A 22,080-nucleotide genomic window follows, 5' to 3' on the forward strand; every position below is an offset into this window, starting at 1 on the left:
ATTCTGAACCAGGGGACATTGGTAATGTCAGAAGATATTTTGATGGTCATGAGCAGAGAGAGTGTTACCAGCATCTAGTGATAGGAAGGGGCCAGTGATGCTGCTATAAACATCATGTAGTACATAGGACACCCTCACAATAAAGAATTAATGGTCTGGGGTTGTAACTTAGCGATGGAGCGCTTGCCTGGCATGTATGAGGCACTGGGTTCCATCCTCAGCACCACATTAAAATAAATAAAGGCATTGTGTCCATTTATAACTTAAAAAAAAATTATCTAGCCTAAATGTCGGTAGTTCTAATTTGAGAAACTCTCATGCATGGCAGTTCAATTTATTGACTTAAAATACATACCTATTCCACTACTTAAGCATAACAATTTATTATATATTCTATAACATTCACCTACCAATTTGATGATTCACAAGGGAGAATTTTGCTCTGTTCATTATGCTTAAAGTGTTAATAAAATTTTTGGCATTTATAATTGATTTTAGATTAGTTGTGTTCAGTTGAAATAGTACAATATTTATAATCAAGGGCTAGTCAATAAGAAGAGTCTATGTTCTCACTTTGTAATTCCCTTCCCTCAAGATTTTCCGCTTCTTGGAATCAATATTGTGTATTATTCCCTATAGCAGTGCCACTTATATTGGACATAATCAATTATCTGTGTAACTTAATTATCCAGAGGTCTAAGTCAGTGATTACTGGATAGTTTTTATCCTACTATATTCTACTCGATCTCATTTTTAGAGTTTGAATCTGAGATATTAAGTGAAATCTGCTGAATCCAATACGTGGCAAAATAGGACAACCCTCATAATACAGAATTATTGGTCTGGGGTTATAGCTTAGTGGTGGAGCGCTTGCCTGGCATGTATGAGGCACTGGGTTCCATCCTCAGTTTCATGCAACAAATCTAGAGCGGCTCCCTTGATCTGAGTGGAGTAGAAACCACATCATATTAGAATAGATCACCATAGCTGCATTATTTGTAATCCTACTTTAAAATTAGTCTTTTACTTCTTTTGACCTGATTTGATTTGGATAAAGATGTGTATTTTTTAAAATATTTATTTTTTAGTTGTAGTTGGACACAATACCTTTATTTTATTTATTTTTATATGGTGCTGAGGATTGAACACAGTGCCTCCCACATATGATAAGACAAGTGCTCTACCTACGGAGCCTCAACCCCAGCCCACTCAATGAACTTTTGATCTAAGGAGTTTATCTGATGTTATATACCTGAGTAACTTTTAGGATTATAATATTTATTAATATCTGTGGCAACTAGAATGGGAGCAATTTCTAGACAGGTTTAATTTCCAAAGTGTTTGGGATTTAGATGATATAATTTTGATATAATTTTTGAGTTTGGGTGTAAAAAGTTGCTTGGAGTCATCCCTCAGCTATGTGGTAAGCTGGCAGTAAGAAATAACCTGCCTTTTAGCCAGCAGGAGTCTGCCAGCATGTGAAGTGAGTAGGTGAAAAAGAAGGTGAGCTTGAGAAGAAAATAAAGAGATGGTATTATAATATCCAGAAATTGTCTAGTAGTATCAGAGACAAGTTTAACATGAATGTTTTTATGTCATTGCCTTACTTGTATTTTGATTTTGATTCTTTTTTTTTTTTTAATTTTTTATTGTTGGCTGTTCAAAACATTACATAGTACTTGATATATCATATTTCACAATTTGATTCAAGTGGGTTATGAGCTCCCCTTTTTACCCCATATACAGATTGCAGAATCACATCAGTTACACATCCATTGATTTACATATTGCCATACTAGTGTCTGTTGTATTCTGCTGCCTTTCCTATCCTCTACTATCCCCCCTCCCCTCCCCTCCCCTCTTCTCTCTCTGCCCCCTCTACTGACATTCGTTTGTCCCCCTTGTATTATTTTTCCCCTTCCCCTCACTTCCTCTTGTATGTACTTTTGTATAACTCTGAGGGTCTCCTTCCATTTCCATGCATTTTCCCTTCTCTCTCCCTTTCCCTCCCACCTCTCATCCCTGTTTAATGTTAATCTTCTTCTCATGCTCTTCGACCCTACTCTGTTCTTAGTTACTCTCCTTATATCAAAGAAGACATTTGGCATTTGTTTTTTAGGGATTGGCTAGCTTCACTTAGCATAATCTGCTCTAATGCCATCCATTTCCCTGTAAATTCTATGATTTTGTCATTTTTTAATGCAGAGTAATACTCCATTGTGTATAAATGCCACATTTTTTTTATCCATTCATCCATTGAAGGGCATCTAGGTTGGTTCCACAGTCTAGCTATTGTGAATTGTGCTGCTATGAACATCGATGTAGCAGTGTCCCTGTAGCATGCTATATTTAGGTCTTTAGGGAATAGACCGAGAAGGGGAATAGCTGGGTCAAATGGTGGTTCCATTCCCAGCTTTCCAAGAAATCTCCATACTGCTTTCCAAATTGGCTGCACCAATTTGCAGTCCCACCAGCAATGTACAAGTGTACCCTTTTCCCCACATCCTCGCCAGCACTTGTTGTTGTTTGACTTCATAATGGCTGCCAATCTAACTGGAGTGAGATGGTATCTTAGGGTGGTTTTGATTTGCATTTCTCTGACTGCTAGAGATGGTGAGCATTTTTTCATGTACTTGTTGATTGATTGTATGTCCTCCTCTGAGAAGTGTCTGTTCAGGTCCTTGGCCCATTTGTTGATTGGGTTGTTTGTTCTCTTATTGTCTAATTTTTTGAGTTCTTTGTATACTCTGGATATTAGGGCTCTATCTGAAGTGTGAGGAGTAAAGATTTGTTCCCAGGATGTAGGCTCTCTATTTACCACTCTTATTGTATCTTTTGCTGAGAAAAAACTTTTTAGTTTGAGTAAGTCCCATTTGTTGATTCTAGTTATTAACTTTTGTGCTATGGGTGTCCTATTGAGGAATTTGGAGCCCGACCCCACCGACTGTAGATCGTAGCCAACTTTTTCTTCTATCAGACGGCGTGTCTCTGATTTGATATCAAGCTCCTTGATCCATTTTGAATTAACTTTTGTGCATGGCGAGAGAAAGGGATTCAGTTTCATTTTGTTGCATATGGATTTCCTGTTTTCCCAGCACCATTTGTTGAAGATGCTATCCTTCCTCCATTGCATGCTTTTAGACCCTTTATCAAATATAAGATAGTTGTAGTTTTGTGGATTGGTTTCTGTGTCCTCTATTCTGTACCATTGGTCCACCCGCCTGTTTTGGTACCAGTACCATGCTGTTTTTGTTACTATTGCTCTGTAATATAGTTTGAAGTCTGGTATCGCTATACCGCCTGATTCACACTTCCTGCTTAGCATTGTTTTTGCTATTCTGGGTCTTTTATTTTTCCATATGAATTTCATGATTGCTTTCTCTATTTCTACAAGAAATGCCGTTGGGATTTTGATTGGCATTGCATTAAACCTATAGAGAACTTTTGGTAATATCGCCATTTTGATGATGTTAGTTCTGCCTATCCATGAACAGGGTATATTTTTCCATTTCTAAGATCTTCTTCTATTTCTCTCTTTAGGGTTCTGTAGTTTTCATTGTATAAGTCTTTCACCTCTTTTGTTAGGTTGATTCCCAAGTATTTTATTTTTTTTGAAGATATTGTGAATGGAGTGGTTGTCCTCATTTCCATTTCAGAGGATTTGTCGCTGATATACAGGAATGCCTTTGATTTATGCGTGTTGATTTTATATCCTGCCACTTTGCTGAATTCATTTATTAGCTCTAATAGTTTCTTTGTAGACCCTTTTGGGTCTGCTAGGTATAGAATCATGTCATCTGCAAATAGTGATAATTTAAGTTCTTCTTTTCCTATTTTGATGCCTTTAATTTCTTTCGTCTGTCTAATTGCTCTGGCCAGTGTTTTGAGAACTATGTTGAACAGAAGTGGTGAGAGAGGGCATCCCTGTCTTGTTCCAGATTTTAGAGGGAATGCCTTCAATTTTTCTCCATTCAGAATGATGCTAGCCTGAGGCTTAGCATAGATTGCTTTTACAATATTGAGGTATGTTCCTGTTATCCCTAGTTTTTCTAGAGTTTTGAACATAAAGGGATGCTGTACTTTGTCGAATGCTTTTTCCGCATCTATCGAGATGATCATATGGTTCTTATTTTTAAGTCTATTGATGTGGTGAATAACATTTATTGATTTCCGTATATTGAACCAGCCTTGCATCCCAGGGATGAATCCTACTTGATCATGGTGCACAATTTTTTTGATATGTTTTTGTATCCGAGTGGCCAGAATTTTATTGAGGATTTTTGCATCTAGGTTCATTAGAGATATTGGTCTGTAGTTTTCTTTCTTTGAAGTGTCTTTGTCTGGTTTAGGTATCAGGGTGATGTTGGCCTCGTAGAATGAATTTGGAAGTTCTCCCTCTTTTTCTATTTCCCGAAGTAGCTTGAAAAGTATTGGTATTAGTTCCTCTTTAAAGGTTTTGTAAAACTCTGCTGTATACCCATCCGGTCCTGGGCTTTTCTTAGTTGGTAGTCTTTTGATGGTTTCTTCTATTTCCTCAATTGATATTGGTCTGTTTAGGTTGTCTATATCCTCCTGACTCAATCTGGGCAGATCATATGACTTAAGAAATTTATCGATGCCTTCACTCTCTTCTAATTTATTGGAGTATAAGGATTCAAAATAATTTTTGATTATCTTCTGTATTTCTGAAGTGTCTGTTGTGATATTGCCTCTTTCATCCTGTATGTTAGTGATTTGAGTTCTCTCTCTTCTTCTCTTCGCTAGCATGGCTAAGGGTCTGTCGATTTTGTTTATTTTTTCAAAGAACCAACTTTTAGTTTTGTCAATTTTTTCAATTGTTTCTTTTGTTTCAATTTCATTAATTTCAGCTCTGATTTTAATTATTTCTTGCCTTCTACTTCTTTTGCTGTTGTTTTGCTCTTCTTTTTCTAGGATTTTGAGATGAAGTATGAGATCATTTATTTGTTGGTTTTTTCTTTTTTTAAGGAATGAACTCCAAGCAATGAATTTTCCTCTTAGAACTGCTTTCAATGTGTCCCATAGATTCCGATATGTTGTGTCTGTGTTTTCATTAATCTCTAAGAATTTTTTAATTTCCTCCTTGATGTCTTCTATAACCCATTGATCATTCAGTAACCTATTGTTCATTCTCCAAGTGATGTATTCTTTTTCCTTCCTTCTTTTATCGTTGATTTTCAGTTCCATTCCATTATGATCAGATAGGATGCATGGTATTATCTCTACTCCTTTGTATTGTCTAAGAGTTTCCCTGTGACATAATATATGATCTATTTTTGAGAAGGATCCATGTGCTGCTGAGAAAAAAGTGTAACTGCTTGATGTTGGGTGGTATATTCTATATATGTCAATTAAGTCTAGGTTATTAATAGTGTTATTGAGTTCTATAGTTTCCTTATTCAACTTTTGTTTGGAACCTCTGTCCAGTGGTGACAGAGGTGTGTTGAAGTCTCCCATGATTATTGTATGGTGGTCTATTAGACTCTTGAACTTGAGAAGAGTTTGTTTGATGAACATAGCTGCACCATTGTTTGGGGCATATATATTTATGATTGTTATGTCTTGTTGGTGTATGGTTCCCTTGAGCAGTATGTAGTGTCCCTCTTTATCCCTTTTGATTAACTTTGGCTTAAAATCTATTTTATTTGATATGAGTATGGATACTCCTGCTTGTTTCCGAAGTCCATATGAGTGATATGATTTTTCCCAACCTTTCACCTTCAGTCTATGTATGTCTTTTCCTATCAAATGCGTCTCCTGTAGGCAGCATATTGTTGGGTCTTGTTTTGTGATCCATTCTACTAGCCTGTGTCTCTTGATTGGTGAGTTTAAGCCATTAACATTTAGGGTTATTATTGAGATATGGGTTGTTCTTCCAGCCATATTTGTTTATTTATGTTAGTAAATATGGTTTGTTTTCCACTTTGATTATTTTCCCCCCTTTAGTGTCCTACCTCCCACTGTTGGTTTTCATTGTTATTTTCCATTTCCTCTTCTTGTAATGTTTTGCCAAGGATGTTTTGAAGAGATGGTTTTCTAGCTGCAAATTCTTTTAACTTTTGTTTATCGTGGAAGGTTTTAATTTCATCTTCCATCCTGAAGCTTAATTTCGCTGGAAACACAATTCTTGGTTGGAACCCATTTTCTTTCAGTGTTTGAAATATGTTATTCCAGGATCTTCTAGCTTTCAGAGTCTGTGTTGAAAGATCAGCTGTTATCCTGATTGGCTTACCCCTAAATGTGATCTGCTTCCTTTCTCTTGTAGCTTTTAAAATTCTCTCCTTATTCTGTATGTTGGGCATCTTCATTATAATGTGTCTAGGTGTGGGTCTCTTATGATTTTGCACATTCGGCGTCCTGTAGGCTTCTAGGATTTGGGGTTCTGTCTCATTCTTCAAGCCTGGGAAGTTTTCTCGTATTATTTCATTGAATAGATTGCTCATTCCTTTGGTTTGAAACTCTGTTCCTTCCTGTATCCCAATGACTCTTAAATTTGGTCTCTTGATGTTATCCCATATTTCTTGGATGTTCTGCTCATGGTTTCTTAACAGTCTTGCTGAGCTGTCTATGTTCTTTTCAAGTTGAAATACTTTATCTTCATTGTCTGATGTTCTGTCTTCTAAGTGTTCTACTCTGCTGGTAGTATTCTCAATTGAGTTTTTAAGTTGGCTTATTGCTTCCTGCATTTCTAGGATTTCTGTTTGTTTGTTTTTTATAACCTCTATTTCCCTGTATAGTTGATCTTTTGCTTCTTGGATTTGTTTATGTAATTCATTGTTGAAGTGATCTTTCATTGTCTGATTTTGCTGTCTGATGTCTTCCTTGAGACTCCAGATCATCTGAAGCATGTATATCCTGAATTCTTTATCTGACATTCCATCAGCTGCAGCTATTACCTCTTCTAAAGTTGAGTTGACCTGCAATGCTTGTGGTCCTTTCTTTCCTTGTCTCTTCATACTGTTCGCGTTCCTTTCTACTTGGTGAAACTGTTGTGCTATTGAATTTTCCCCCTATATATTTATATTGGTCTTGTATAGTTGCAAAGTCTCCCTCGCAGGCGCGGGCGGCGGCTCTGCCCCTCCTCCAATTGGGGCAATGTGCCTACCACGCCGGCAGGCCGCTGGGCCTGCTCTGCCAGTCGGTAGCAGGTCCGCCGACCTTGCAGGCGCGGGCGGCGGCTCTGTCCCTCTGCGGGCCGCTAGGCTTGTTCTGTCGGTGGTCGCAGTTCTGCCTACTTTGCAGGCGCAGGCAGCGGCACTGCCCCTCTGCAGGCCTCTGGGGCTGTACTGCCAGTGGGTCGCAGGTCTGCCTACTTTGCAGGCGTGGGGGGGGGGGGCGGCTCTACCTTTCCTCAGGCCACTGGGCCTGTTCTGTCTCTCGGTTGCAGGTCTGACCTGTTCTGATAGTGGTCACAGTTCCGACTACCTTGCAGGCGCGGGGGGGAGGGGGCGGCTCTGCCTCTCAGCAGGCGGCTGCTCCTCTTCTGCAGGTGGGTCGCAGGCCCGCCTACCTTGCAGGAGTGATTGAAAGCTCTGTCCCGCTGCGGGCCACTGGGCCTTTTCTGTCGGTGGTCCCCCTTCCCCTACCTGGCCGGCGAGGGGGGTGGGGGGCGGCTCTGCCCCTCAGCAGGCCGCTGGGCCTGCTCTGTGTTTGGTCACAGTTCCCTCTACTATGCCGGCGCAGGGGGAGGGGGCGGCTCAGCCTCTCAGCAGGCGGCTGCTCCTCTCCTGCCGGTGGGTCGCAGGCCCGCCTACCTTGCAGGAGTGATTGGAAGCTCTGTCCCGCCGCGGGCCACTGGGCCTTTTCTGTCGGTGGTCACCCTTCCCCTACCTGGCAGGCGAGGGGGGTGGGGGGCGGCTCTGCCCCTCAGCCGACTGCTGGGCCTGCTCTGTGTTTGGTCACCGATTTTGATTCTTTTAAAAAAAAAAAAAAACATTGTTTTTCTGCCCTAGATCTTGCTCTTTAGTGGTTTTTACTAGCAGCGATTCTCAACCTTGGCAACACGTTAAAATTATCAGTGGCATTTTTAACAATTGCTTATGCATGAACTCTATTCCTAGCAACTCCAAGATAACTGTGACCTGGGCACTGGTGTTAAGAGCTTCACAGCTAATCTAACTGCTTTCTAGTAGTACATCAGAATTTCTTGGAGAACTGCTTATTGAGTTTGAGCTGGGACCCAAGAATTTGCATTTCTAAATTCCCAGGTGATACTGATGTTGCTGGTAAAGCCCAAGCACTCTGACAACCACCAAGAAGGCAGTTCTAAAAAATAATGTGAGTGCTGGAGGAATAGCTCACTGTTTGTTCAGCATGTGTAAGGCCCCGAGTTCGATTCCCACCATGGCAGATAAACAAATAAATAAAACAATAAAAACTGATGTCTATTTTTTTAAAAATAATTGCTGAGGATTTATTTATGGCTTAAATACTGAGTTTAGAGAATAGCATTATGTGTATGGTTCCTTCTGTGTTTAAAACATCATCCACATTTCTGTATTGTTTAGATTTTTTTTTTTGCAATGAACTTTTAGGTTTTATTAAAATCATTGAATAGAAAAATCAACAAAGCTTTATACAATGTTTCATAGTTTGAAAAACTGATAATTCATAATTCTAGGGTTTTTAAAACTATTTAAAATGACTTGTGGTTGTGCTTTTTTCTTTTTTAGCTTCAGTTTTTGAGTGTTAGATTTCAGGTCTTACGTTTAATTTTGTCGTTTTGGTATCTTAATGGAAATAGCCCAAGGAAATTGATTTATCTGCATTCAACAGCAATTGTGTGAGCAGTTTTGGCTTGGATAGTTTATTGTTTGAGATAGGAGGAGGAATATTTGCTTTTTTCTTAAATATGCTAGGGGACACGGAACCATGCACCAAGGAGAAGGCAGTAAGATTGAACTGAGAAGGAAAATTAGTGTTTACAAAGTGGGCTAATGTTAGAGGAAATGGAACCTTCCAGGCTTGAAAAGAAAGTAGAAGGAGGACAAGGAGGTAGCCCGTGATCTCCAAGAATGAAGGAATCAAGGAGTGGTTTTGAGAGAAGCACTGGATTCAGGAGCTCGGTCAAAATTAAAGCTATTAAATCACACAGTCTGGTCTCAAATTTGGGTTTTTGAGATTCCAGGTCCGTTTCATTTTCTTTTTTGCAAAATGGATAAAAGGGGGGAAAAAGTTACTTCTAATGAATCAACTTTGCAACTAATGCGGCATTTGATGGTTTTGTGACAGGAATCCTGGAAAAAAAGTCTCTAGATGTTGGCTTTTTTTGCTGCTATATTTGGATATTGCAATTGTGCAGTCCTGAAATGACAGCTTCCAACGTGACTTTCTTTGTTTTTCAGAACTCGTCCTCAGCCTTTGATCACTGTGCTTGAACATAGACCTGATTGCTGGCCAGTGCTTTTGCAGCAGCTGACAGCTTTTTTCCAGCAATGCCCTGAAAGGTAACGTAAAACAGAATAAATGAGGGAGAAGGAATGGTATATGCTATTTTTTAGAGCTAGAGTTTCTTTTTTTTTTTTTTTTTTAAAGCTGTAATGACTATAATGTTTTCTCTTGAACAAAAGAAATGTCCTAGAACTGGTTGTACTTTCCTTTTCTTTTTAAGAGTAAGAGGGGAAAAAAAATCTGCCAGATTTGTTAGTTGTTGAAATATTTAATATAAGAGAAACTGTTATTGAAGTAGGTAAAAACTAGTAGTGGTTAGGAAAATTGACTAGAAATTCAGTCAACGGCTACACAATGCTATAGGAGATGGGTTCTTCCCCTGGAAATAGGTTAGTGAGTTAGTCTATTAGAAAACTGCTCATTGGGATCAAGTAATTCTGCCAAGTGGGATCAGATGGCCACCTGATGTGCAAGTTAGCTTAGTATCCCTAGACTTTCTGCTGGTCCTCAGGGACATTCCCCTTTCTCAGCACATGGCCCTGATCCTAGCCCTCACCGCCTCTTGCTGTGGCTTTTGCCACTTGTCCCTAACTGTTGTCTCTGTCTTCAATCCCATCTTCCTCACATCCATATCTGAACATCTATCACAACGTTTTTCTGCATCATTTCTTGGCTGTGGTTTTCAAACTGCCCTTCTTGTGTATGGGCTAAGCAGGGGAGTACCCCTGCTCCTTTCATTCTATACTTACAGGATTTACTTCTTGATGTCTTAGGAAGCTTTTTACTGAAAAAAGGAAAAAGAATTTTTTTTTCTTTCTGCAAGCTTGAAACTCCTGAACTACAGAATAAAATCAAATATGTCATTCTAGGCTCTGTTTATTACATGTTCTCATCAATTTTATCTTCTCTTATAGTTCATCTCAGATTTATGCTTCAGCAGAACTTGCTCTTGGTTCTACATTGGAAGGTGTGCTTTTGCTTGTAATCCACCTTACTCTCTTGACTCTTACCCTACTCTCTAACTACCTTCTCCATTTAAAATCTCTGTTCCTGCAGTCTCTACCTAGTCTGACTTTGACTACTGCAAGCTGGATTGGGTGTTTCTTGTGTACTCTTGTAATTGTGATTTCCAATGTCAACACACTTGCCACATTATCTTTGTTACTTTCCTCTGTTAGCTGTGAAACCTTCTGGAGGGCAGGAACTATTTCATTATTCTTTGTATTAATAATGCCTAGTACATTTCTAGCTGCATTATAAATATTGAATTTCTATAAATGAGGCCCATGAATTTTAGGGCCTGGGTAGTGGGTTGTAGTGTGTCTGACATACTTAGTACTTTCACACAGGTGTGATAAGACACTATTATCCTGGGTAATGCCTGAGTTACCTTCACCACACCAGCTACATTCATTCATATATATATTTGCTCTTGAAGGTTTTATAGCATCCTATAAATACAGTTTCTTAGAACACCATTTCTGAGTCCATAATTTCAATTTCAGATGGGATTTCTAGGAAGGATATACTGCTGCAGGCAGTTTTAAAGAGATACAGGTAATCTTGTATTTTATTCATTTTGGGCTGCTATAACCAAATGCCATAGACTTGGTGGCTTATAAACAGCAAACACAGTTCTGGAGGCTGAGAAATTCAAGATCAGGGTGCTGACAGATTTGATGTCTGGTGAGGTCTGCTTTCTGGTTCTCAGGGGTCTGTCATTTCACTTTGTCCCCACAAGGTGGAAAGAGCCAGGAACATCTCTTAAGCCTGTTTTGTAAGAATGCTGATCCCATCCCAAATGACTTAATCCCCTTGCAAAAGTGCCCTGATACCACCACTAGGGGTTTAGGATTTCAATATATGAATTTTGGGTAGGACACAAACTATACTAAATTGCCAGTGAGAGAAACTGAATGCATTAGCTCAAAATGACATTATCCTTTTTTTTTCCTCACCTAGGTCAGATATTAATATTCTAAGTTGGCCATTGTTCAACTTTGTCAAAGATAAACAAACCCCTCAAATTTAGAAGCACATTTGTTTAGTGAAATTTCTTTTTGTTGCTAAATAAAGTGGTGCTTATGAAAGATGCTGCTGCTATCAAGTTTGTTAAATTAAGGTGATTTTTAGGGTAATTCTTACAATGCATTTCCTTTCTAATGCTTTAGTCAGCGAATAGTATATGTACTGTTTGGTTATTTGCATCTCCAGGGAATACTGTGTTGGAACTGGGAAGTAGTTATGCTAATGAAATTTGTTCAGATATCCATAAGGAAAAAAGCATTGTTAGTTGACTTTGTTTTATTTATTGATAAATTTCTATTGGCTCACTTCTTTTACTTACATTCCCAAGTGTTGGTATTCAATTGGAAGTTATAGATGACTGAAATTACTCTTTGCAAATAAATATAAATTGCCCCATTTCTACTTTTGCATGCTGGGGTTATTCTTTGAAGAATGAAATTTATAATTCTGGTTGCATTTTTCAGTGAACTCTTAGTTTTCCGAGGTTTGATTTCTGCTTCCCATCCCACAATCAGTTAACTTTAAGTTGTTGTTTAGAAGGTGATACAGGTAGGTTGGTAATTGAATAAGAATATGAGTAGAGTGATTCAAACTATGGGAAGGAGGCAAAATGTTGTGAAGATTGATAGCCTGAATTCTAGATCATTCTGTGTTAACAATTATTGACCAAGCTATCTAGCTAGCTATTTATTTATTTTTAATAGTGTTTAGATGGATGTTCTGAAATGTCAGTATATCTTCATGCTAGGATTTTTTTTTTTTTTTTTGTACCAGGGATTGAACCCAGGGGCAGATAATCACTAAGCAACATTCCCAGCCCATTTTTATATTTTGAGATAGGGTCTCGCCAAGTTGCTCAGGGCCTTGCTAAGTTGCTGAAGCTGGCTTTGAACTTGCAGTTCTCCTGCTTCAGCCTCTTGAGCCGCTAGGATTGCAGGTGTGTGCCACTGTACCCGCCTTCATGCTGGACTTTTGGGGGCATTATTTTATAATTAAGTTTTGCATTCATTTATTGAAGGCCTGTGTTGTTAAAATCTTATTTTCACCTTTAAGGGACTGAGAATTATGTAAAGCAACAATGATATCATGGAATTTGGGCCTGGGTAATTTAAGGTTATTTAGTCCAATACATAATTTTTTGGATGAAGTAAGTTGGGAGAACAACATGGGATGACTTGCTCAGGGTTGGGAGATGAGTTGGTGGAGTTGAGTCTAATGCTTCAGGTTTTTTTTTGACTCTTATTCTAGGTTTCTTTCACTACATTTCCTTTAGTGGTGAACAGAAATAGGAAAGATTCATGTAGATATGAGATGCATCATGGTTCACATTTTAAACATTCTTAAATCACTTGGGGACTATAGGATGTCTTTTTTTTTTATTACGTTCCCTTTTCTCTTTAAGTCTTGGTAATTTCATATCTCGTTGAAGTGATAGTTAATCATCAGATACCACACAGGAAATGCAATACAAAATCAGAACAGATTAAACTAAGGAAATTTTAAATAGTGCATTGTCCTTAAGGAAGAGCGACATCATGGTCCCCTTGATGTCAAATCACAATGACATCTTGGAAATATATATTTTTATATGAACATTGTATTTCCCCCTCAGCATTTCAAAGTAGAAAAAAACCATTAAGTTATCTGTGGATGCCATTGACACTTGGAGAGTGTTTATTCTTTGGGGAATACTATATTAAAGATGGGGAAGCAATGTTTCTCAAATCTTTTTTTGAAACTGATCTTCATATTCCAATCCAGGTTCCCATATGATATCATCTGACTCCTTTATTTATGAAGCTTGTTTTTTTTCTAAAAAAAATTTTTTTTGTAGTTGTGTATAGGCAGCATGCCTTTATTTTATTTATTTTGTGTGGTGCTAAGGCTAGAACCTAGTGCCTCACACATACTAGGCAAGTGCTCTACCACTGAGCTACAGCCTCAGCCCGTAGTTTTTCACTTTTGTGAAGTGAATGGTGTGATAAATGTTTTTGTAATAATTATGAACTCAAAAAGTCTTTTCGTTTTATCGATTAAGTATTTGTGAAATAATAATAAAAATTCTCCAGACTGTGAGATCCATGAGAATAGGGAGTTTATTTAATTTTGTTTTTTGCTTTTTTTTTTTTCCCCTAGCACATAGATGAAGTATACTGTAGGTGGTCCGTGCATTTTGCCAAGTGAACAAATTAATGAATAAAAATTATTGATTTGGTAAATTTAAAATATCTATTAATGATGTTGTGAAATCATGTTGCTGTGAAATGTATGGTATTATATAATTATGTTGTCAAGAATAATTTGAATGCCATTTTTTTCCCTGAAGTAATTACATTCTTTTGCCAGTTTTCCCTTACTGTCCTCTAGTTCAAGAACATTACTGATTGTCCCTGTTTGCCATATGCTTCTTAGGAATAGATAATGACCAGTTTAACTTTGTATCTTACCTAATAATTTATTATGCATAATACAGAAAACATTAAAATTATATTTAATCAAAGCATGCTAATTGGAAAACTACTGTATAACTTAGTGTAATTGAATTAACTAATTGCATATCACTTTGAAGACCATATATATATATATATATATATATATATATATATATATATATATATATGTTATTGGTTATATAGCAGTAAATAAGAATCCATGGTCCATGCCCTTATTTGGCTAACAGTTTGTTATAGGATATAGATATTAAATACCTAAAGATGATAAAGTCATTGTGCAATGGAAGTACATAATGGGGACCTGGGGCTGGGGATATATATAGAGAGCTCTGTCAGTAGAGTGCTTGCCTTGCATGCACAAGGCCCTGGGTTCAATCTCCAGAAACAACAACAAAAAAATCATAATGGGGACCTGACCAAGACCGTCTGTCAGAAAAGGGCCTCTGCAAGTCACTATAAAACAGAACTGAAGGGTGATAGAAATTAGCCAGGGTGTGTGTTGGGGGAAGAATAGGAGGAACGTGAGAATATTATAGGGAGAGGGAAGAAGAAGGCAGAAAAAAGCCCAGACAGCTTGATTGAAGATTTGAATATATATATTGTATAATGAGTTCAATAGGGAGCAAAGAAATGAAGGTGGAAAGATAAGCAGCAGTCAGATTATAGAGGGATTGTGAATTGGGCTAAATATTGGGCAGACTATTTTAATTTAATGACATAATTAGATTTTTATTTTTGAAGGTCATTCTCACATATGAATTAGGAATTATTGGGATACAATAAGATCTACACAGATAGGAAAGATATGTAAAAAGGTATGTAGAGTCCCCCTTTTTTGAGTGGGAAATGTTTAAAGGGAGAATTTTGGCAATTACTTCATTCTCCCTCTCAGTTTCTGTATCTGTGTGAGGGGGTAATGTTTTTGTTTTTATAGGGTTGTGGTAAAGATTAAATGAATATAAAGACTTAAAGTGCAATAATTTGCACATCATAAATGATCATGATTACAGCAAGACTTCCAACCCCTGCTTATCCTCAGTGGGGATGGTATTTGAAGACTATTGGTAGATACCTGAAACTGTGCCTAGTACTGAAGCCTATATATACACTATGTTTTCCCCTATCCGGTATTCATTTTGTATTCATTTTGTATTACAATACTAAAATACCTGAGGCTGGATAACTGTAAAGAGGTTTATTAACTCACAATTCTGAAGGTTCAAGAGCATGGTATTGGTTTCTGCTAGGCTCTGTGAAAGGCTTCATGAAGGATAGTGACATGATGACAGGAGCAGGTGAGAGAAAAAGCACATTTTTACATAGGAAGCCAGAAAGGGATTCAGGCAACAGGCTCAGGCTTTTTTAATAACTTGTTGATAACTAACTCTGAGGTTCCATGAGAACTACCTTCCTCTCTTCTGAAGGCAGTATCTCCAGTGGCCTAAGGGCATTTCACTAGATTTCACCTCTTAAAGGTCCCACCATCTCTATACCACTGAACTGAGGACCCAGCCTCCAACACACGAGTCCTTGGAGGACAAACCACATCATAGCAACATATGTACCTATGCTAAAATTTAATTTATAAATTAGGTGTGCAGTATGGGTTTAACAAGAACCTAGCTGTTCAGGGTGGCATGTTTCTGTAGCCCCTGCTCCTTAGGAGACAGAGGCAGGAGGATTGTTTGAGCTTAGGAGTTCAAGTTCAGCCTAGGTAACATAACAAGAAACTCTTCAGTTAAAGAGAAAATAAAGATTAAAATAGTAGCAATAATAAATTTACTATGGATCTTAGCAAATGCAGCATATGATTTTCCCCCCTTTATTAAGTTAAGTGTTCAGTTAAAGGAAGCACTTTATGACTTGTTTACATATCTAAATTGCTAGCATCACTACTCTTATGTTTTGTTACCATTATTAAGATCATCAGCACACAGGCATTGAGATATACGAGCAGTTGACCTGATAGCTGAGATAACTATTAAGTGACTAATGGTGAATGTCATATGCAACATGTACATGCTGAATAAAGGATGATTCATGTCCTGGGAGGAACAGAGTGGGATAGTATGAAATATTGTCAGGCTACTCAGAGCACTGTGTGGTTTCCAACTTATGAGTTGTTTCTAGAATTTTCCATTTAATATTTTCAGACTGGTTGAGGGTAACTGGAACTACAAAAAGCAAATTTGTAGATAAGTACTGTAAATGTTAGCTGTCATCGAAATCATTTTAGGATGGTTGTTTGGATATATTTTATGTAGATCCTCACCTGCAGAGTTTTCCCAAAACCACATGCCTCTTTTTTTTTTTTTTTTTTTTAGAGAGAGAGAGCGAGAGAATTTTTTAATATTTATTTTTTAGTTTTTCGGTGGACACAACATCTTTATTTTATTTTTATGTGGTGCTGAGGATCGAACCCAGCGCCCCGTGCATGCCAGGCGAGCGCGTTGCCGCTTGAGCCACATCCCCAGCCCACCACATGCCTGTTATTATCATCTTTTTTCTTTTTTTTTTTTTTGCCATTGTGACCAAAAGATCTGACAAGAAAAATTTGGGAGGAGAAAATGTTTATTCGGGGTTCATTCTTTGAGTCCATAAACGGCCAACTCCACTGCTCTGGGCCCAAGGTGAGGCAGAACATCATAGCAGAGAAAAGCAGCTCAGGATGTGACAATCAGGAAGGAAAGAGAGAGAGTGTGCATGCATGACAGTCCCCTACTCACTAGGGATGAAATATACACCCCAGAGGCATGCCCTGAGTGACCCACCCTGTCCAGCCATGCCCACCTCCCTACAGTTACTACCCACTTAATCCATTCAAGCAGATGAATGCATTGACTAAGTTAAGGCTGTCACAGTCCAATCATTTCACCTATTTTCTTGCATTGTCTAAATACATCAGCTTTGGGGGAACATCTCATATCTAAACCATAATAGTCATACTGGAGAGTAGATCCTCACATTTATAATATTAAAAATTTCTCAGATGATTCTATTGTTCACAAAAATTGATCCTGAAGATACAGATACAATTCTAATGTGCAAAACAGATTCCTATTCCTGGGCAACTGCCTCATGGTCTTCCAGTCTTGTCATTTCACTCAGTGAGCAAAGAACTGTTTGGCATAGATCTAATTAAGTCATAGTGGAATGAAAGAAGAAAAATTACACTTACTGGCTTGGTAGTTTGATATATCATGAACTATAAATTGATATATGCCAGTATTCTTATAGTGTATTTAACTCACATGGCTACTGCATTACATAATTTGCAGGTCACAAGTTTCATGTGTCCAAATAATGGCACCATTTCTGAGGTATCTATATTGTGAACCATCCCAGTCACAAGAATATGCTAAACTCCGACTAGCCCTGCTAAAAGTCTTACTTCAACCCCGGGTTCTGTGTGATGAGGCACAGCCATCAATATTGGAAGAACAGATACTTCAGCTGTGTTGTGACATGATTCCATGTTTGCAGGTAAGGTCTTCCTTCTTCTTTCCCTAATGTGGTATCAGTACGAGCAAGTGTTGACTAGTATCATCAATGTGTAAAGTAGTTGTAGATCCTATGTGATTTGGTGAACTTGGAGACAATCCTGGTTCTAGAAATGCTTGCACTCTTTTGCAGAAGATGGAGGAACCATATCTACATTTAATGTTAACATATGCTATGTTCACTAAATTCATGGAAATATAAATCGGCACAGTCTCTCTTGGTATTAGTAGGAATGGAAACTTTATTTAAGAAAGACTTATCCAGAAAAAGATTTTGAGTTGAGTTTCTCTTGTGCTAGACACTAGGAGAGGTACAAGAAAATTAAAAAACAAAAACAAAAACCTTTGTGCAAGTTTATAGAAAAGTTGAGTCTTCGGGACGGATACAACTCTGAGGATGCAAATCTTGGCCAACTGAGTGCTAGATTCCAGTGTCCACCTTTCCTCTTATGGCATATGTGGTGGCCCTGATGGATGCTGCTCTTGAAAAATCCACTGTATAATGAATGAATGAATGAATGAATGAATTAAGATAAGTATACAAATTCTTATAATCGAAAGTAGATGATTGAAAGGTGTTCATAGGGTGTGGATAAAATGTTGAGGGAGTTCATGGGAGAGAGAAATTTGAGGTGTTACTATAAGAGCAGATTTTAAATAATTATAGTTGCCAGTGTGTTGTGATTTAGTGTAGGAATTCATTTATCAGGCTGCCCCATCCCGTAATCGAGGTTAGCCCTTTGCCTGGAATCAGAGCACCATGCTGCTCCGATGGAGGGAATCTGTGAATGTATTTCAAAATGATCACTTGAGGTCACAGATGACCTGATTTAAATTTGTGTTAGCAAGGAGTGACTAGACTGCATCTTTCCTTTGTGACTCATAAATAGGCTTTTCTTGTAATCAAGGCAGAGAAAAGTTAATTAAAATGAATTCTCCTGTGGCTTTTTGTAAAGCCTTTTTTTTTTTTTTTGTGCAGGCAATAAAGCATTGTATAGGCAGAATGTCCTGAACTAGGGTACATCCCCTCCTCCCACCATGCCTACATTATCTTGTTCTGTGCTTTTTGGTAAATGTTCATCTTCATCTTCATGAAAAGCTTAAATACTGGTAGAAATGAGCTCTTTCAAATATTTCTGGGAATATTTGGCTTGCTAGTGTGATTGAGATACATGTAAGGAGAAAGGAAGCATCATTTGGAACTAGTGACATAATTTTCATCACTGAACAAATAGCTTTATTATAAGGCCCCTTCTTTCTCTCATTTTTTTTATACCTAGCAAAATTCAGTTCCTCACTCATTACAGTTATTTCTGATTTTTCTTAAAAGATGACCATCTCATGACTGATTGGATATTATAGTGACAAACATGCTATTTTGTAAGGCACCCCCCACCCTTTTAAGCAAGTTCTTCTTTGACCTTTATTAAAAAACAAAAACAAAAACTTAACCATTAGTCTCTGTTGTTCCCGATAATAGACAAAATAAGCTTTTAAAAAGACCATCTGCATCCTATCTTGTTTTCTTCTCTTCCTTTTTTCCCTTCCTCCCTTCTCTCTTGTCTTCATTACTTCACTTTGTCATATGAAATGGTTTCCAGACTTTTCATTCTCCTTTGCCATTAATTCTCTAGTTTATTGGTGCTCAGAATGTGCCACTGTGAAATATGCTCAGAGCAGAATACTGTGCTATAGGTACGATCCAACCCATATGCAGTGGGGTGGAGTCACATTTAAATTAACTTTTAACAAATAGCCATGCCATCCTTTGAGAATGTGGTCAGTGAACCTCCTATTTATTTTTCTTCTCATAACAATTACTCTTCTGTTTTATATTTGTGGAATTGTCCTTTTAATTTTTATTGTGACTCTTGTCATCACATATTATCTATGATCTATTTCTACATAATTTTGATGTAATGTTCTATCTTTAAGAATTTTGATAATGCTCAAGACTGGGAGGGCCTTTAATGCTAATTTGCTGAGGTTTTCTTCTGAATATTTTTTTGAATTATGGGACGTTCCAAATGTGCACAAAAAAAGGCACTCAAGAAAATGTACTATCAAATAAACATTAGGCTTTCTATTAAATCCATCTCTTTCCTTAGTGATCCTTGAACTTTTCTACTCTGCAAAAAATAAAGTCCCTGAAAATAAAGAAAGATGCTCAAAATTATCTACTGGTGTCTCTCTCTCTCATATATATATATATATATATATATATATATATATATATATATAAAATTTATTTATTTAATAACAATATTTTCTGCCATTTTTTCTTTTGATCTTTTACTATCTATTTTTCATTTTTGCTAGGCACTAATTTTTATGTGTGTGTCTAACTTACAGCAATTTGGGGTTGTATTGGTGGTAACCGCTAGTCAAAGGTATAGCTGGTCCACTGTAGGCTTTCCTCTTGATGAAGTTAACAGACACAAGGATCCTGATTGAAGCAGATGGTTCATCGTTTGTAATCTCTGGGAAATGCCAGTGTGTCTGTGAGCAGGACACATCTTTAATACCAACTCCAAAATTTTGTTCAGAGCATCTGGGTTTGAATTGAATTGGTATTTTCAAGAGTACCCAAGTCTTTCTTATCTAATACATTAGCCTGTTGAGAAGACATCCTATCATTTAAATATGGTCTTTTATTACAACTTCCCAATATGGACAAGATGCTCTTGGCTATGGTTGTTTGAGCTAATATCTTGCAGATGTAGGGCTTACTAGTGCATTAGAATGAAATGCTCATCCTTACCCCCAGGTCTCTGTGTTGGAACTGTAAGAAGGAGACTTTACTTATGAGAATTCAAAACCAGCTTTTAATTTCCCTCAACATTTTTTCACCACTTCGCTTGGCACTCATGTAATTTGTCTTAAGACATCTGCACTCAGAGAAGCTAGAAAAATAAATGAAAAGAATTCGTGCCAGGCAGCAATAACAAAAACAGTAGCAAATTGTATTTTAGTTAGTGGCAAAAGGAGGGGGGACAGTGTTGTGTGTTTTAACACTGATTGAGTTATTTCACTTACTTCATCTCCTTTATGTCTTCATAGGTTTAGAGAAAACTATTTTGTTAAAAATTTCTTGCATAGCTTTAACATCATCCTGTGATGTGTTTATTATTTTAATGATATATGTGTTATATGTAATATCTTTCATAAGCAGATAAAAGATCTGATACAGACAACAGAAGTGATGCTGTTTATTGAGGAATTATATTTAAGTCTTTTGCGTCATCCTGTTTTCTGGAAAATTCAGCTGAGCCAGTTGACACTGCAGTTGCTGTGTATCTGTGAAGTCAGCTTAAAGATAACCGGGGAATGCTCATCTTTAATTCAGCTTTTAGACCACAGTGTTGAACTTCTGAAGGAGGTAAGAATAGCAAGAAAATATAATGTGTCAGTTATCACTTAACTGGGTTATGATGCTCATTTAGTTTATTGCATAGTAGAGGTGATTTGATCTAATGTAATTAGATCATACTAATGTACTACTATTTTTTATAAAATGAATCATTAAATTCTCTTTGGAGCATTAGTGAAGGATCTGCTACTGTGATATTTATTTATTTATTCATATATTGAAAATCACTATTGGACAAACCCTATGAAATACATAGTTAAAAAAATACATTTTTGTGACCTCAAGGGACTTACAAGCATGTAAATAACTATTTTAGTACCATAGGATAAATGTTTTTAGGGGAGTATATTTATAGTGCACTGGGAGCACAGTTTAAGGGAAGTAAGGCATGGACTGAGATTTGAAGACTGAAGAGGAGTTAAGTACAATCCAGAGGTTGGGAAGGGCATTCCAGCTGGGAAATCAGCATGTGCTTAAACACAGAGGCCTGAGAGAGCATGCAGGCGTGACCTCTTCAGCAAACAAGCGCATTGATTTGAGGATTATTGAAGGATTAAGGTGAGGAAGATAAAGTTGGGCCCTCTCCTATGACACACAGATGAGTTTTCGTTTTATCTTTCAGGTAATGGCATGCTACTGAGGACCTTTCATCAGAGAGGCACCTTCATTTTTTTGTATGTGGAAGATCATTCTAGTGGGACAGTTGGGAGCATTTTAGATAGAGAATACTAACAGGGCAGGAAGTAAGGCAGCTGTCTTAGGACAAAATACAACAGACTGGGTGACTTAAACAACAGAAACTTATTTCTCACAGTTCTGGGGGCTAGGAAGCCTACAATCAGGGTGGTGGCCAATTAAGTCCCTTGAGAGTGCTCTCTTCCTCATTTGCAGATGGCTGTCTATTCTCAGGGTCCTCACATGTTGAGATGGGTTATGAGCTCTTTGGTTTCTCTTCTTATGGAGACCCTAGTCCTATTGGATTAGGGATCCATCATTATCAACTCATTAAATCATATCTGCCTCCTTACTCCAGATAATATTTACTTTAGGGGCTGGGGTCTCAACATCGATTTTTGAGGGGATGTAATTCAGCCCATAGCAAAGATCAAATTAGGGTATGGAACAGGGAAAGAGAACCGTGAAGAGGATATGGTAAGGCTTTGTGGTTGATTAGATGGTTAGAAAGAAGGCCTTTGATAGTGGCAGCCTTCTATTTTGGGCTTCTGGATGAAGCCATTCACTTTGAGAAATGGAAGCAAATGTTGGAGGGAAGATAATTAATTTGGTTTTAGACATGCTTGGTTTGAAGTGTGCATGGATC

At 37.6% G+C, this 22,080-nt stretch overlaps 1 protein-coding gene across 5 annotated transcripts in view; it reads left to right on the forward strand.

Moving 5' to 3' along the window:
• The window catches only part of Focad (focadhesin), a 299,533-nt gene that overhangs the window by 56,875 nt on the left and 220,578 nt on the right, over positions 1 to 22,080 (forward strand). For 3 of the 5 annotated variants that reach the window (XM_071600672.1, XM_071600673.1, XM_071600675.1), the window contains 3 exons: positions 9,363 to 9,464; positions 17,168 to 17,372; positions 20,559 to 20,768. In XM_071600672.1, the coding sequence (XP_071456773.1) occupies positions 9,363 to 9,464; positions 17,168 to 17,372; positions 20,559 to 20,768 (517 nt within the window). The remainder of the gene's footprint in view (positions 1 to 9,362; positions 9,465 to 17,167; positions 17,373 to 20,558; positions 20,769 to 22,080) is intronic. The other 2 variants (XM_027950623.3, XM_034636944.2) reach the window with 1 other exon arrangement.

Source organism: Marmota flaviventris, chromosome 13 (genome assembly GCF_047511675.1).
Source record: "Marmota flaviventris isolate mMarFla1 chromosome 13, mMarFla1.hap1, whole genome shotgun sequence".
NCBI lineage: Eukaryota > Metazoa > Chordata > Mammalia > Rodentia > Sciuridae > Marmota > Marmota flaviventris.